General features: G+C 43.2%; 2 protein-coding genes across 4 annotated transcripts; one reads left to right on the forward strand and one right to left on the reverse strand.

Moving 5' to 3' along the window:
* Positions 1 to 237: 237 nt before the first annotated feature.
* aida (axin interactor, dorsalization associated) lies at positions 238 to 7,009 on the reverse strand. 2 transcript variants are annotated; one of them, XM_070988156.1, is made up of 11 exons: positions 6,606 to 6,901; positions 5,839 to 5,905; positions 5,689 to 5,742; positions 4,866 to 4,920; positions 4,715 to 4,778; positions 3,889 to 3,992; positions 3,707 to 3,715; positions 2,982 to 3,104; positions 2,621 to 2,743; positions 2,280 to 2,397; positions 238 to 2,191 (listed from the first exon to the last, which is right to left on the reverse strand). In XM_070988156.1, the coding sequence occupies exons 1-11, from the start codon at positions 6,710 to 6,712 to the stop codon at positions 2,092 to 2,094; spliced, it is 924 nt and encodes a 307-aa protein (XP_070844257.1). In that variant the 5' UTR covers positions 6,713 to 6,901; the 3' UTR covers positions 238 to 2,091. The 2 variants fall into 2 exon arrangements, with proteins under 2 accessions (XP_070844257.1, XP_070844258.1); XM_070988157.1 differs by lacking the exon at positions 3,707 to 3,715 and having other exon boundaries at positions 6,606 to 7,009.
* A 947-nt stretch (positions 7,010 to 7,956) lies between these two features.
* rnf8 (ring finger protein 8, E3 ubiquitin protein ligase) lies at positions 7,957 to 14,966 on the forward strand. 2 transcript variants are annotated; one of them, XM_070987197.1, is made up of 9 exons: positions 7,957 to 8,184; positions 8,426 to 8,554; positions 9,352 to 9,791; positions 9,958 to 10,165; positions 10,726 to 10,788; positions 10,938 to 11,027; positions 11,121 to 11,228; positions 11,316 to 11,520; positions 14,289 to 14,966. In XM_070987197.1, exons 1-9 carry the CDS (start codon positions 8,062 to 8,064, stop codon positions 14,489 to 14,491), a joined length of 1,569 nt encoding a protein of 522 aa, XP_070843298.1. In that variant the 5' UTR covers positions 7,957 to 8,061; the 3' UTR covers positions 14,492 to 14,966. The 2 variants fall into 2 exon arrangements, with proteins under 2 accessions (XP_070843298.1, XP_070843299.1); XM_070987198.1 differs by having other exon boundaries at positions 11,316 to 11,527; positions 14,289 to 14,787.

Genomic DNA, 14,966 nt, shown 5'->3' on the forward strand with positions numbered 1-14,966 from the left:
TCAGTCTGTCCACAAAAGGAAAACACTCCACAGGTCTCAGTCCTACCACGTCGTAGCGCCTCATACATACACACAGATACCGCATATTCATCAGTTAGTGTATCTTACAGTTAATTTACAGTCCTGAATATTGTGACGTTACAAAAATAAAATCTAAAATCAAATATTACAATGTAGATGCTTTAGTGAAGAAGAACATCTGCAAAGTGGGAACTGAAACATAGACTCACATGCAACTTTTAAAAAAGCCCTTTATAACAGGGTCACGTGACATTTCAAAATAAAAGTAGCGGGCTTGGTCTGAGTAAGAGAAAGACGATTCTTAAAAAGTCAGTCCAAGAGCACAGTTCCTGTCCTTTACCTGCCAGAAAAGAAGCACGAGTCCCATGTTCTGTAGACATAAAACATCTGATCTGCAAAGTAACACCGGCTTTAAAAAACGTGCTGGCAGGTAATAAACGTCCAACCTGAACACTGCATGTCTGCTGGCTTAAAAAAACACATCAGGGCCAAATGCTCACACTGAACACAGGATGCACATCCACAGCATGAAAACTGCTTCATGCATTTATGAAGCACATTTAAGACAAAGTGAAGCATGAACACTGGCACTCATGTGAGGACTGGGGGGACGTTTAACCTCCAATGAGGTCCATAACCTCATTGGATCTGGCCTGAAACAAACGTGTGATTAAGTATATAAATCTGGCCCTTAAATCAAACTTGAAATATTCTGACAAAGACAATAAAAAAATTGTAAATCAACTGTATGTTTAACAAATAATTGCACCATTTAACATTATAAATGCCACTGCTGAACTGAATATTGTCTGTGAGTATTATGGTGTGCCACCAGGACAACTGTGGGCTTTTTTAGTGTTTAATATTATAATAAATGTACAATTTCAATTTTATGATCGCCATAATTTAAAGATTTGTAAGCACTGTGCCAGCTAAACGTTAAAAGACATCCAACTCACAGAACAGCAGAAAGAGCTCTGATTGGTTAGACTCCCGCCCACACACAACAGCTGGCCAATCAGAGTGTCTGCGCCTTTAAATTAAAGCTGCAATAATCAATATTTCTGTATTAACGAGTCAGTAGACAACCTGTAATGTGATAGCTCATAAAGACGAGCCCACAGAGAATTATCACCCAGCTGCAGCTCACTTAAAGCTAGCTGGTGTTCCCCTCAGACGCTGGTGGAGACCAAAACAGAGCCAAAAGAGGACGTACATTCATCCAATGGGCACTGATAACGTTGTTGGATGTGCGAACAGGAAGGCGGTGATATGTCAGTTTTGTGCTCACAGATTTTATCTGCTGCCCCATCAGTTAATGCAGGTTAATATTTCAGAAATCACAAAATGGAAAGGGTAAACGTTAGAACACATTGTGAGAGGGTGCGTTTGACGACAGGCGGACGCATTAGTAAACAGACTAACATAACGTTTGAATTAATACTCTGTCATTCAATTATGAGTCATTTAAGCATGAATTTGGTCTTTTTAATCCCCATTTTACTTTGCAAATGTAATTAACCAGTTTGTAAGAGCCTTTTTTTAATTAACTGTTATTATTGATAATAATGAAACACTATGAAAGTCTCTAATTGTGGCGCACTCCAAACTGCCTGCATCATCCTGGACTCTGACGGGATTTTGGGCCTTTTCCTGGCCTGACGGACACAGTGCTGCTGTCTGCGGGTCGTTTATTCAGAGAACGGTTTGGCAAACTCTCCTGTCAAGTCCACAGAGTTTGGCAGCTGCTAGCTGCTTTTAATGTTTTGCTAAATTTAACTGGAGAGTCCAAAGTCCGACAGCACAAACAGACCATAGCCAGTCACATTCTGTTGAGACTCAAATTAAGCACCTTCAGTGACGTTTCCAAAGAATCAGTGAAGTGAGGAAGACTGGAGATGAGGTGGTTCAGCTGTTTTAACCCAACCCTGCTCGCCTTTCTTCATATACTCATGGGGGGACATGATTACAGCCTTGATTCAGTATTGCTGGATGTGATGAGGTGGAACGCTGCGTTTCGCTGGATGCGTATGAAGAGAGCGATCAAAGAGGTGGTTCAAAGTTCAAGGCTTAGCTGTCCTTGTGTAACGTCTGATGAAGATGGAGATAGAGCTGCTTCTTTGTGAGAAGCTGCAGTTTCTTCCTCTTGAAGTCCGTGGGCTTCTTGTACCTGAAATTCAAGAAGGTTCAGTGTGTTCTCCACGCCTCAAAAGACAGAATCGTTCAGATCATTTAGAGAAAAACGTCGGCCGACTCACAGTTCGATCACGATGGGGCCCGGTTTGATCTCGTCCATTTCCATGAAGGCAAAACATTTTGTGCTGGTAAACCTCTTTTTGGGTTTGTAGTGCTTGAATTCAAAGAAGATAGCTGCTCCTGGAAGAACAAAAGAGCTTTGAGACGAAATAATTACGTCACCAGTTCATATGACCGTCTGAAAGCAAACGTGCTCATGACACTGGAAGGTCCTTTCATGATCTATTGACTATAAGAAATAAAAGCAAATTATCCTTTAAATTCAGTTTGTGATGTATAAATTCAATGTTATTACACTGTTTCATTTAATGTAAGCCGCTCTGGATGAACTGACAGGTGTTACCTTTTGGTAGTTTCTCCACATGTCTCTGGATCTCCACGTCCACACTGAAGTGAATGTAGGTGTCCTCCTTCCTGGTGGCCACGGGGGTGTCCTGCACTGGGTTCAAGTCCACACCGTTCAGATCTGCGGGCGGAGAAACGCAGATCACGCGGACATTTCGTACAACGGTAAGAAACTCTGTAAGGAAAAGTCTTTTTTTTTTTGGGTGACGCACTTCAGCGGCTTTTCCTCACAGCACAGTGGGAGAGTGGAGGAGGCTGTGAGCTGAGAGCATCAGCTGTGGAGGTCCACCTCACCTGACCGTCCACTTAAAGCGGGACAACACATACCTGAGACGGCTCGAGCGGGATGTGATCGTTACCTTTGACGCTGATGGTCATGTAGGGGTCGATGCATTGCCCCGCATCCTTCAAGCCGATTTTATCGATCTTTATTGTAAGCAGGGACATCCCGGGCTCTGAGGGTAACCGCGGCAACAAGGTACCTACAGAGGACAAAGGTGACAGACATTAAAGGTTACCATAACGATGGCGTGATGACAGCATCCGGGACCAAAGATTAGCCAATAGCAGGCAACGATTTTCGGCAGCATGTTGCCATCAGACGACAGGCTTCAGTGTTACATAACGGCTTAAATATTAAAAATGAAAACGGTGATTTGAAGCTGTGCCGGTTTTCAGCTCTCAATGCATTTCAGCTTTAAGCTAAACTGGCTTCTTCTATGGTGTTAAAAAGCTGTAAGCCTCAGGGGGTTGTAGCACTGGAAAGCTCACAGAATAAGTGAGTTGAGTGAGTTTGAAGGTTCATCGTTGACCTTGGAAATAGCCGTCTGAGTGTAGGAGCAACTGTAGAAAGAGCATTTTTAAACAAAAAATAACTATTATGAAAATCTACAAAATAATAGTTCTGACCAAGAAAAGTTTTATTCACTTTCCAGCATATTTAACTTCATGTTTCTGCTTGTCAGAAAGAGGCTGACTCTATAGTGTATCTGCATGATTTATCTCCCCTGAAAGGCTGCGATGAAAAACAAAAACACGTCTGTCGTGCAGCAGAGAATAAACTCAGCCGTCGATAAAGCCGTACCTTGCGAAGCTGCAAATGAAGCAGGCGGGAATGAGCGATGAAGCCATGCACAGCACCGACAGAGGGAACAAAAAGACACACGGTCAAACAGCCCTCCAGAAACAGGACAACGTGACACAACGAATCAAACGTCCCAAACTGTGGGCGCGTTCGACTGACTGTTATGGACGGCGGCACGGTACCAGGGGCTCGCGGGGGGAAAGCCTCCGTAGACCCTCCTCCTGCTGCAGCATCCTCCTCCTCCTCCAGCTCCAGGTTCTCCTCCTCACCCGGAGCCAGGATTTTCCTGACACAGTGAAAAAAAGATAATCTCAATTTAGAGGACACTTACTATCTTTTTCTGAGTGGTTTTCATCAGCCAGTGCAGCTGGAACAGGTGTCACCACGTGTGAACGTGGACTTATTATTCATTTCATTATCTATTTAATATTTATTGTTTCCAAAGCATTTGGGTCATGGCCGAAAGAACGAGGTCCCGGATACAAGCGGCTGAAATGAGTTTCCTCCGCAGGGTGGCGGGGCGCTCCCTTAGAGATAGGGTGAGGAGCTCTGTCACCCGGGAGGAGCTCAGAGTAGAGTCGCTGCTCCTCCACATCGAGAGGAGTCAGCTGAGGTGGCTCGGGCATCTTTATCGGATACCCCCTGGACGCCTCCCTAGGGAGGTGTTCCAGGCATGTCCCACCGGGAGGAGACCCCGGGAAAGACCCAGGACACGCTGGGGTGACTATGTCACTTGGCTGGCCTGGGAACGCCTCGGGATCCCCCCGGAAGAGCTGGGGGAAGTGTCTGGGGAGAGGGAAGTCTGGGCGTCCCTGCTCAGACTGCTCCCCCCGCGACCCGGCCCCGGATAAGCGGGAGAAAATGGATGGATGGATGGATGTTTCCAAAGCTCTGGTTAGCTCGTAAGAGGACTTTGGGTTGAGATTATTTTGTCACGCTGATCTTAAGTTAATGAATAAACTTCAGTGCTCCAGCAGGACAAACTGAATATTTAAAGGTGATGTTTACCTTAAGGGCACTGGCTGGACATCAAAGGGAAACTCTTTGTTGTAGGTCAGTATGTTTTGAATTACTGTTGGGAAAAGGATAAAGATGTGAACACCAAGTCATTACGGCAGGATTAACAAGGAGACGCTTAAATCCCAGTTAGGACACTTACTGGTTTCCAGTTTCTTCAGTTCTTCTAACTTGAACTCCTCCTTTGACTGCGTGCACTGAGGAGAGACAGAGAGAGGAAAGAGACGAGACGGTCAAAGCAGCGAAACGTCCTCAGAGTTTAAACTGTACCATGAATAATAACAATAATACTCTCTCTGTCCGGAGACGAGACAGTTTGAGCCACAGGAAGTGAACATGAGTTTTAGGCGGATTCTGATATTTTTTTGTACTTTGTATATATTTGGAATTTGTCTGTTTGTAGCAAAATAATAATAATATTAATAATGATTACAACAAATGTTTTTCTCCAACAGTTACATTTCAGGCAGCGTGTTGAAGGCTGAGAACCAGCATTTAAACTATCAATTGGGAGATAAAATGGACAAAAAAATTTAAATTAACAGTTAAATTAAAATAATAATGACAATAAAAATAATAATTATTAGATCTAGCTTTGAGAACACACACACACACACACACAGGGAAATGTATAAACGTGTCAGCTTCAATGCAAATCCATCACAATTTTTTTTTAAAAAAAAATCTCACCTTTATCAATGTGTTTGATGAACGTTAAATAGCTAAAAATTCGAATGAAGTCTGGTGTGCTGGAGAAGACTTCTGCAACATGGTTTAAAAACACCGTTTTGTGGGTTTAGACTCATGGCCTCACTGTTTTACTGACCGATAATTAGAATAATAATAATAATTTATGTTTCTAGCTGTAGCTGATTTTTTTTTTCTAGCTGATTTTCATCTCTCTGTAAAGCCCTTTGGTCAAAAAGTTGTATTTAAAATTTCACACACTCAAGAACAACACAAACCTGCAAACTGGCACTTCTCATTTCCAGGCATGTTGCAATCTTTCCTAAAGTTTTCTTGGAGAAAAAAAAAAAAAGGAGGAAAAAACACATTAGTTTATGCAGGATGCTTAACTTTTCTGTGCGGGGGTCAAGGAGGGATGTAATGATTACCTTCTGCTCCTCTGTGAAGTCTGAAGAAGTGCTCGCCTGGACCTCCTTCTGCAGCTGTCTCGCTAGACTAAATAACAACACAGGCGCGCGTTAATGCTCTGCAGCAAAAACTTGCAACGTTAAGGAGGCTGAGCTGTGCATGCGTGCGCCCCCTCGCGGCCAAGACAAGAAAACGCCAGGATGTGGATTTTGCATTATTTGTGCAATTTCAGATAAAACATCAATTAGCTGACAAAGCAGATCCCGTCTTCAGGAATGTGCGGAGACGCTGATACTGTCTGAAAGCAGGAAACGCGGCTCACAACGCAGATGGAAACCCACCCTTAACAATGAGAGGGTGTGGCTGACTATTTCCCAATACTCTGAGGAATATTGGCCCGTTTCTGCACTGCATGACACATAATGAAGCACGCAGCTCGGGATGACTTTCCATGACAAGGCTTAGGAGAGGACTCTCCGCTCCACCCGGGCTGAGAGTGGATGAAGGTGGGATGCAACATGCACACACAGCGACCCTGATCCCTCCGCAACCGCTGCCACATCACGTCATGGATGGGTAGGGTTTGTTTACTGGTGCCAGAGCTGACTGACAGCTCGGAGGCTTGAACTTCTGGTGAAGCATCGTGCAGCCGCTGTCTCGCACGGGCTGCTGCCTCGCCGCAGACTTCTGGACAGATGGGTTGAGAAAGGAGAGGAGGAAAAGACGCATGCGGCGCTCAGGACAGACCAGCTGTGCGGAGAGGACACACATGTTGAATGCAACTTACATTTGGTACTCATCTATAGCCTCCACTAATTGTCCCCACGAGTCAAAGTCTGTGCCTTTCTTAAAACTGGCGTGCCATTTCTGGACAGTCTTGTGGACATCAGACATTTTGGCGGGGCGGATACTCGCGGCGCTCTCAGGGCAGCATAGCCGGGGAGGAGGTTCATCTACGAGGCAGCGGCAGCGGCGGCGGCGGCGTCGTCAGCCCGGTTATCTGCTGTCCAGAGGCGCACAGACAGACCAGTGACACCCGACCAAGCCCTTTCTGCCTGCTCACCCTCATATCACATCCGCGACAGAGAGGAAGTCCCGCCTGGAGCGCGGGGTGCGCGCGTTTTGGGACGCGGGGTCGCACGGCTGAGCAGGATGTCTGTGCTGTGAACGCATTGGTGGCGGTGAAACAACGCAGCGGAATAAAAGCGGTGTTTAATTTGAAGGTGTAGCTTTTTTTTTTTCTTTTTTTTTTTTAATTAATCACCGTGTACATTAATTGCAGTTTACATGATGTGTGGAAGAGAGGAGTAACGATGGAAGAAGTTTAACCGGTTATACAAAAGAATTAAAATAATAAAATGTATTTAATATCAGTAGTGGAAAGTGTTACATTTACTAAGTATTCTACTCAAGTACAGGTACTACTTTACATGAGTATTTATATACACTTAATTTCAGGTGAAAATGCTGCACTTTTTACTAAACTGTATTTATTAAAAAAAATGTATTTAAAAGTACTAGTTACTCTTTTTTAGATTTGGATTTTACTTACAAAACATGTAATCAGCTAAAACAGTATCATGCATGTTTTACAATTTATTCTTGAAGTGCATTTTGTTGCCAGTACTTTGATAAAAACACAAAAGCAGGACATTTGGAGTGCTTTTAAAATGTGATATTTCTACTTGTGTTTGTTTGTGTTTGTTTTTAATTTATATATAAGTTTAAGCTATAAATTATTTGTATGTGAACTTTGTATTTTACACCTTGCCAACTTGTCAATTATTAATTAGGTTATTAAACATTAACGAACTAGATTTAATTGTTTTCTAGTGTAAATTGATGAGTTCAAAGGACTGAGACTGAGATCGATGATGTGTTTTGTGATATTTGTCATGGGTCTTTATTGGTTTTTATTAATAAATAAAGGTGATTTTATGAAGAAAATTAATTCAAAATGAAATGAAAGTCTTATTCAGAGCATGTCCTTGTTACAATAGGATTATGTCGCAGTGGAATTAAATGTTAATAAGATAAATTAAATAGAATTATGAAAAAACTTGCGGATCGATGGATCCGTTCAACTCGTCCTTTATTTTGAAAACATGGCATACGGTTTCCGGTTTTGCCCTGTCAGTGTCCACCTTGACGTTGCTCACAGCGCTAGCTACAAACGAACACAGGAACAACACAGCTGACGATGCGTTTCAGGTCGTATTTAGCTGCTGACAGAATGAGATAAGATGGAGACTGTCACGGCGGATTCGTCTGCAGCTGAGGAGGATGACTGTCCGGACTCAGAGGTCTTATGTTTGATGAGAGTCGGGAAAAAGTCAGACTGGCTCCGGTTGTTCGAAAACACTGAGGTGCAGTTTGCTAATGCTAGCTAACTAGCTAAATTCGCCTTAACTTATATTAACCCTAAAATTGCTCAAGTTTACGGTAGATTCAGATATTTCTTGCAAACTATATTCTGCTTTTATGTTTCGTTTGCTTGGTTTTCTTTAGCTTGGCTGTATTGGAAAGTATCCGTATGTTTTCATGAGCTAAAGGTGCTCAGTGGGTGTAGCTAGCTAACTTTGACATGTTTGTGTCTGAACTGTCCAGATCACCATTGGACGTGGCATGGATGTAACCTACCAGCTGCTGTCTCCAAGTTGTCCTCTGATGATCTCCAGACTGCACTGTGCGTTCAAGCAAAGGGAAGATGGCCAGTGGACAGTGACAGACAAGAAGGTAGTCAGGCTTTTGTTTAGCTCCACAATGACTTTTCTCTTTTAGGGTTAATGTGAAATTGATTTTCATATGTAAATAAATACATATAATGTCCCATAAGCACACCAAAAGATCTGAAATGGAGATACAAAACAATATAAAGGCAAGAAAAATGAAAAAAAAAATCACTGTGATTCTGCACAGCAGTAATATCAGCATGTCTGAACATCTGCCGTCACTAGATACATCACAGATGTGATGACTGATGTCAGCCATCGGTCTGCTGCTCTGTCAGCTTTCAGTAAGTCTCACACTGCACTCTGACTGCTCGTCTAACTGATAATAAATATTTCTGTGCTCTGAGATGAAAGGGAGGCTTCTTTCTCAGGATATTGAACATTTAGCACCCAGTAAATGTGCAGTTTAAATCCATAGCGTATGAAAAACGTCACATGTCGGTCCCCTGAGCTTTTAGTCACTACAGGACCTTCCACCAACAAGTCAAGACATTTCTAAAGTATAGCTGTTCCTTCAGATTTCCAACAATCTGCATTATCTCTCATCTTAAGTCTAAACTTTCAGAATTGGGTCCATTAAAATCACTGTTTTATCTTGTATCTACAGATGAACTCCCTGGCCACTTTATTAGGGATACCTATAGAGTATATATGATCCAATACAGCTGACGTGCCACGAATTTTACATTCATGAAGATGATTGTGTTCAGTTTTTTTCCAGAGTGGTCACTGAGTGTATGTTCTTGATATTCTTTGTCTATTAATGTTAAATTGAACAACAACTGGCGGTGTTTCCCTCAGAGTCTCAACGGCGTGTGGGTGAATGGAAACCGCATTCCTCCTGAAGAGGCCCATCAGCTGAGGCTCGGAGACTCCATACAGCTTGGGGTTCCTGTAATTGGAACCAAAGTGGAGTTTGACTACATCCTCATCCAGCGGCCCTTCAAAGACATTAAACTGCACTTAGCAAAAGGACATGGAGAGGGTGCCAAGGCAGCCCATGTTTCCAAGAAGCTCAAGAGAAAGTTGAACGTGGAAGATGTTGAGCCGTCTACCTCAAAGCCAAAGCTCTACCGCTGCTCTTCCGCAGACAAGTCGTTTGCGAAGTCGTGCCCTCTGTCGCCAGTCAAACGCCAGCAGAGGCTCAGTCACAGCCAGCAAGAGGAAACTGGACCCGGCCAACAAGTTCAGGAGCCCGCAGATGGCTCGAGCGCTCTGTGTGACGTGGACAACTTGCAGATGTAAGCCCCAGTTTATGCCTCTTTAGTACGTTGATGATTCATGATACATAAATTAGTTAATCTATAAAATACTAGAATATTAAAATACCCTTATGTTACAGCCGCTTTTGTTTTGAACAGAAAGTTTGACCTCCTTGAACTTTTTGTCTTTGATTTATGTTCGCAGGTACAGCCAGAACATTCTGCTGCTGAGGGAGCAGGTGGACGACACCCAGAGGCGGGTGGCCTCGCTGGGGGGAGAGCCCCAGAAGACTGACCCGCTGAGAGAGGAGCAGGTCAGGGAGCTGCAGGGTCAGCTGGAGACGCTCAGAGCCAAGATGCACCGGATGGAGACGTTAGAGAAATCCTTCAGTGAAACTAAGAGGCAGCTAGAGGTGAGAGGTTTTTCAGTGGCTTCATGATCATTTAAAGGGCCAGTTCGCCCAAATCACAGGTCATTTCAGATAGAGTGCGTTCCTGGTTCTGCAGATGCAGATGCATGTGTATATCCATTCAGATGGTAAAAGCCTGATTCAGTTGCACAAAATCCTGCAAGTTTTGCTATTCCTAATACCTGCTTTGCATACAGCATCATTCAGTACAATACGTGTCCCAGCTACACACAGTTTCAGGCTCATTCAGTGGTGTTGTGGGAAATAACCCTAGAACAGTTCTTAACTGCAGATAATTAAAATTCTGATGTCAAAATTTTAAAGGACTGGTGTGTAGAATTTAGTGGCATCTAGTAGTGAGGTTACAGATTGCAGCCAACTGAATACTGTAGTTTCTGTCCTGTTTGTGTTGTCGGTCAACAGATTGACCTGAAAGTATTAAAAATGTTACACTGCAGTATGTTAAGATGTGGATGTATTTACAGTATAATCAGTAAGAACACAATTTTCAGACGAAGGAAAGCCGCTCTCTGTAGTGACAGTGGAACTTTTTATGTATTTAGGCACAGAAAACACAGCAACAAGAGGAGCTTTTGAAGAAGCAGCTGGTAGAAGCTTTGCAAGAGGTAAGAAGCATAAAACTGGAGCCTGTGTTTATTGTTGCACCACAAATACAAGCAAGACAGCAAATTTAGCGTCACGTTATGCATGCAAACATTTTTGAAATTGCTTTTTAATTTGTCAGTTAATTTTAATTTGTTCTCACCGTCCTCAGCAAAAGAAAGTCATAGGCGAACTTGCTCTTTCTCGGCAAGGCTTTGAAGAGATTCTCTTGGCCAAAAACAAAGAGCTGGAAGTGACAAAGGTATCATTTTATTCAGTCGTTTCAGCATGCTTTTTGCAAAGTTTTGCACGGCGTCAGCAAAGCTTCACTCATTTCTTCTGTTTCTTTTTGCAGGAGGAGAAAGAAAAGGCGAGGGCCCAGAAAGAGGAAGTAGTTACACAAGTGACTGAAGTTCTGGAGAATGAGCTTCAGTGCATCATCTGCTCCGAGCTCTTCATTGAGGTAGGATTTAGGTAAAGGTACAAAGTCTCAAGCTCTTCTGCAGCAAAACAAAACTAGCTTTTTAATGTGCATCGATATCGTGTACAGGCGGTCATCCTGAACTGCGCTCACAGCTTCTGCTCTCACTGCATCAAGCAGTGGCGCAAAAAGAAAGACGAGTGTCCCATCTGCCGACAGCCCATCCAGTCCCAGACCCGCTGTCTGGCCCTGGACAACTGCATCAACAGCATGGTGGAGAACCTGAGTCTGGACATGAAGGCGAGGCGCGAGGCGCTCATCACTGAGAGGAAAGGTGAGAGGTGCGTTACCCACAATGTCATTAATATCACATTTGATGTGAAACAGAATGAATTCAAGTTGTTTAATGCTGCTGTGTGTGTTGGTCAGCTGGTCTTGTTTATTACCACTGATTGCTGCTCTGCTAACATCAGTCTGTGAGTGACAGCGCAGAAAGTTCACAATATATTTCAAGTCAATTATTTAGGCATGAAATCAAAAATATGCTGCAGCTGCTGCCTTTTTCAAAGATGAATTAACTGAAGCATGTTTGTGCTGTAGATTCTTCACGTGCTGCGCCACCTTTTTTATTCACGTTATTAACTAACATTTAGAAAGTCTCTTTGGGACATTTGTTAATCGTTAATACAGTTTGAGAAAGCGGTTTCTTTTTTGTTTGTTTCATTGGTTGGTTTACAGTTCTCATGTCAAAGGGAAGAAGGTGATATTTGTCTAAAAGCTGTCCAAGTTGGTACAACGTATGCTTTTATTTTGAAGAAAATCTAGGCTTTGTAGTACTAAGACACTGGAAAATTGTCTCAGTTAGACAATCACTGTTTCAACTTTAACTCGTACGTGCATGAGTTATGCTGCCGTTATGTTTGCTGGGGTTTTCCTGCCAGTTGTGATGAACGTCATGGTTATCTCAGATTTCAGTTGCAGAACACACATCGAACCACAGTATGTGACAGAGATGTGGCAGGATTGCACTCGTGCACATAGACGGCCCACAGAGCATTAATATCTGACAGTGGACTCACCGGCAATGGTGTGCAATGCGACATTCATCAGAACGAATGGCTGGAGAGCCTTGACACGTCGGGACGAGCTCAGTGACTAATGCTCCTCTCACAGAGTGTCCTCCACCCTCGGCTGGTGGGGCGACGCTGCTCAGAGGCTCTGAAGTAGCAACAGAAATGAGATTTTCAAGGTGTTTAAAGAGTATTTATAGTCCCTGCTCCAGCCTGTTTCAGCTGAATAGGTGTGGGGTGAGGGAGGGAAGGGTGGGGTGAGGGAGGGAGGGGTGGGGTTGGGTGGTGTGCAGTGTGGAGCGCAGTGACAAATTCAAACACAAGGTGGCAGCACAATGAGGCTGATTCATGTCTTCTGTCTGTCTGATGTTATTTTAGAAGTAGTCAAATGACAAGTATAATTTTATTCAGCATTAAAAAAACTACTGTGTACTGCTACTGTGAATACGAGGGGTGATGGAGCTGAAATTGAGTTTTCATTCCCTCGTTTTGCAAAACAAAAATGGAAAACTAACAGTTATGGAGCAGAATACAGATTCTTAGCACCCTTCACAACTACAGTCACAGCACACTTCACAAAGACGCATTTAAAGGACAGTCACGTAAAATACAATCCAGAAACGATCAAGGGATCAAACATGGGGACTGAAGTCAAACACAGACAACATGTAACGAACCAAATGTCAGTCTGTATGAGTAGATTTTAGGAAATGCAGCAGTGGTTCAGCTGATATGAGACTGAGGGAACGTTAAGCTGAAACAGTAGAATAACACCACATGCTCGCCCTGAGCCATGATTGTGGAACTATCTGGTTGCCAGATTTGGAAATGTTTTAGCAATACTGTGACACTTTTCTGGAAAGGGGAAAAAAAACAAAAAAAATTTCTCAATGGTGAAACATGATTTCTAATCAAAAGCAGCGAGCGGCGTGGTCTGACTGCTCTCAGTCACGGTGCACGTGTTGGCCCGTCCTGACTCTGCTGATTTGATCTGCAAATCATGGTGAGAAATTTTGATTTAATGTTTGTTATAGCAGAAAAACCATCATCTTTGAGGATTATTGAGAATGTCGAGCCGTGAAAGAAGCCTGAAGGATGCCCCATTTCCTTGTGCAGGATCATACTGGTCATATTTTACATATTTAACAAATAACATCAATTACTGTTGTCCGAAACAATTAAAAACACAGCAAAGAGTTCTGGATGCTCCTTCATTACTGTGATCATGGGCACTGGGGTTTAATATACACACTCAGTGAAGGTGTGAATAATCACAACAGCACCAAATGTGTATTTAGTTGCACATGAAATTTTCTGTTTTATTTTCTCTTAGCTCTGTGTTGTACGATTGAAGCATTTGTTACCAGACAGAGTGTCTAATCGTGTGGTGCACAAATTCAATTTCAACAGTTTTAATAAGAAAACATTGAAAAGTTAATGAATATCAGTGAATTTGATGTAGCAGGACATTGATCTTCTGCAGGACGGCCTCCGTATGCAGCTCCGACACAGCGGGTAAGCTGGCGGGTGGAGGCCACGCAGCGCTGCTCTGTATTTCCAAAGCTTGACCAGAAACAGACGCTTAGCTTTGTCATTTTTTCCAACAGAATATCTGACTCTACCGCCACGAAGTCTTCAGTGAACATGTGTCTTGCGTCTGCAGATCTGTTCACACTTCTGAGAGTTTGTTGAAGTGACGGGCTCTTGTGAGTGCGTGGTTTAGACGGAAAACCGTGTTTTTATATTCCTCATTTTACATTTGATCCCGCTTTTATTTTGAAATTCCACAAGTGTATCATAGGGCCCAGTGTATTCATCCACAGCTCAAAATAGTCCCCAATAAATACACTTATTACTCCTCTGTGAGTAGCACTTGCGACTTCCAGCTGTTTTAGGGTTAGGAAGCCAAAAAGTACTGAGAGACAAACTAGCTCGTCGTTGGTTTTAATCTCCTCCCTCCGAGTCGTGTGAGGGAACATGCTGCTCTTTCAGATGTGTGTAAAGGCAGGTTTTCTTTCCCTGCGTTTCCCAGCTGCTGACTCTGCTCAGGTGATGGTGATCCATGACGACGACAGCAGCAGGAGCAGCGACAGCGACAGCGACAGCAGCGTCGTGTCCGTGGACAGCAGCCTCAGCTCTGTGGTCTCTGTGGACACCGACAGCAGCATCAGCCTGGACTCCAGTCCGTCCTACAGCGGTTACTCTGAGGAGAGTTTGGATGATCTCGAGGGTTAGCCCTTTTCTGTTGTGGGCTGTGGTGTGAGTTGGACTTTTTGGTGTAGATAAGCTGAATTCAGCAGAGGGTTGTGGTTTTCTTTTTGTAAATGATCAGTTGTCTTATTGTCTTTATTTTCATCAAAAGGAATAAAGTTACTTCCTATGCATTTTCACAGTCACCCCTGTCTGTGTGTTACGATGCACACATTGCCTTTGTCTGGCCGTTTCTTGTGTTTGTGGTTCTAAGGAGCTCGTAAATCTTATGAAATCAGAAGTCTCAGCTTTCACAGATAATAAAAGTGTCCTTTGGTTGGACCTTCGCTTCCATCTCTTAATGTAGATTTGACATCAGCTATAGCTCCCAATAAGTTTAGTTCAATAGAGAGGTCGACTTTCATTTTTCTTTTCATTTAAAAAAGGTAAAAACATCACAGTATGCTTTGAAAAAAATACATGGTTTACAGTGAATTAAGCAACTAAACTATGCCAAATG

Source organism: Chaetodon trifascialis, chromosome 19 (assembly GCF_039877785.1).
Source record: "Chaetodon trifascialis isolate fChaTrf1 chromosome 19, fChaTrf1.hap1, whole genome shotgun sequence".
Classification (NCBI taxonomy): Eukaryota; Metazoa; Chordata; class Actinopteri; order Chaetodontiformes; family Chaetodontidae; genus Chaetodon; species Chaetodon trifascialis.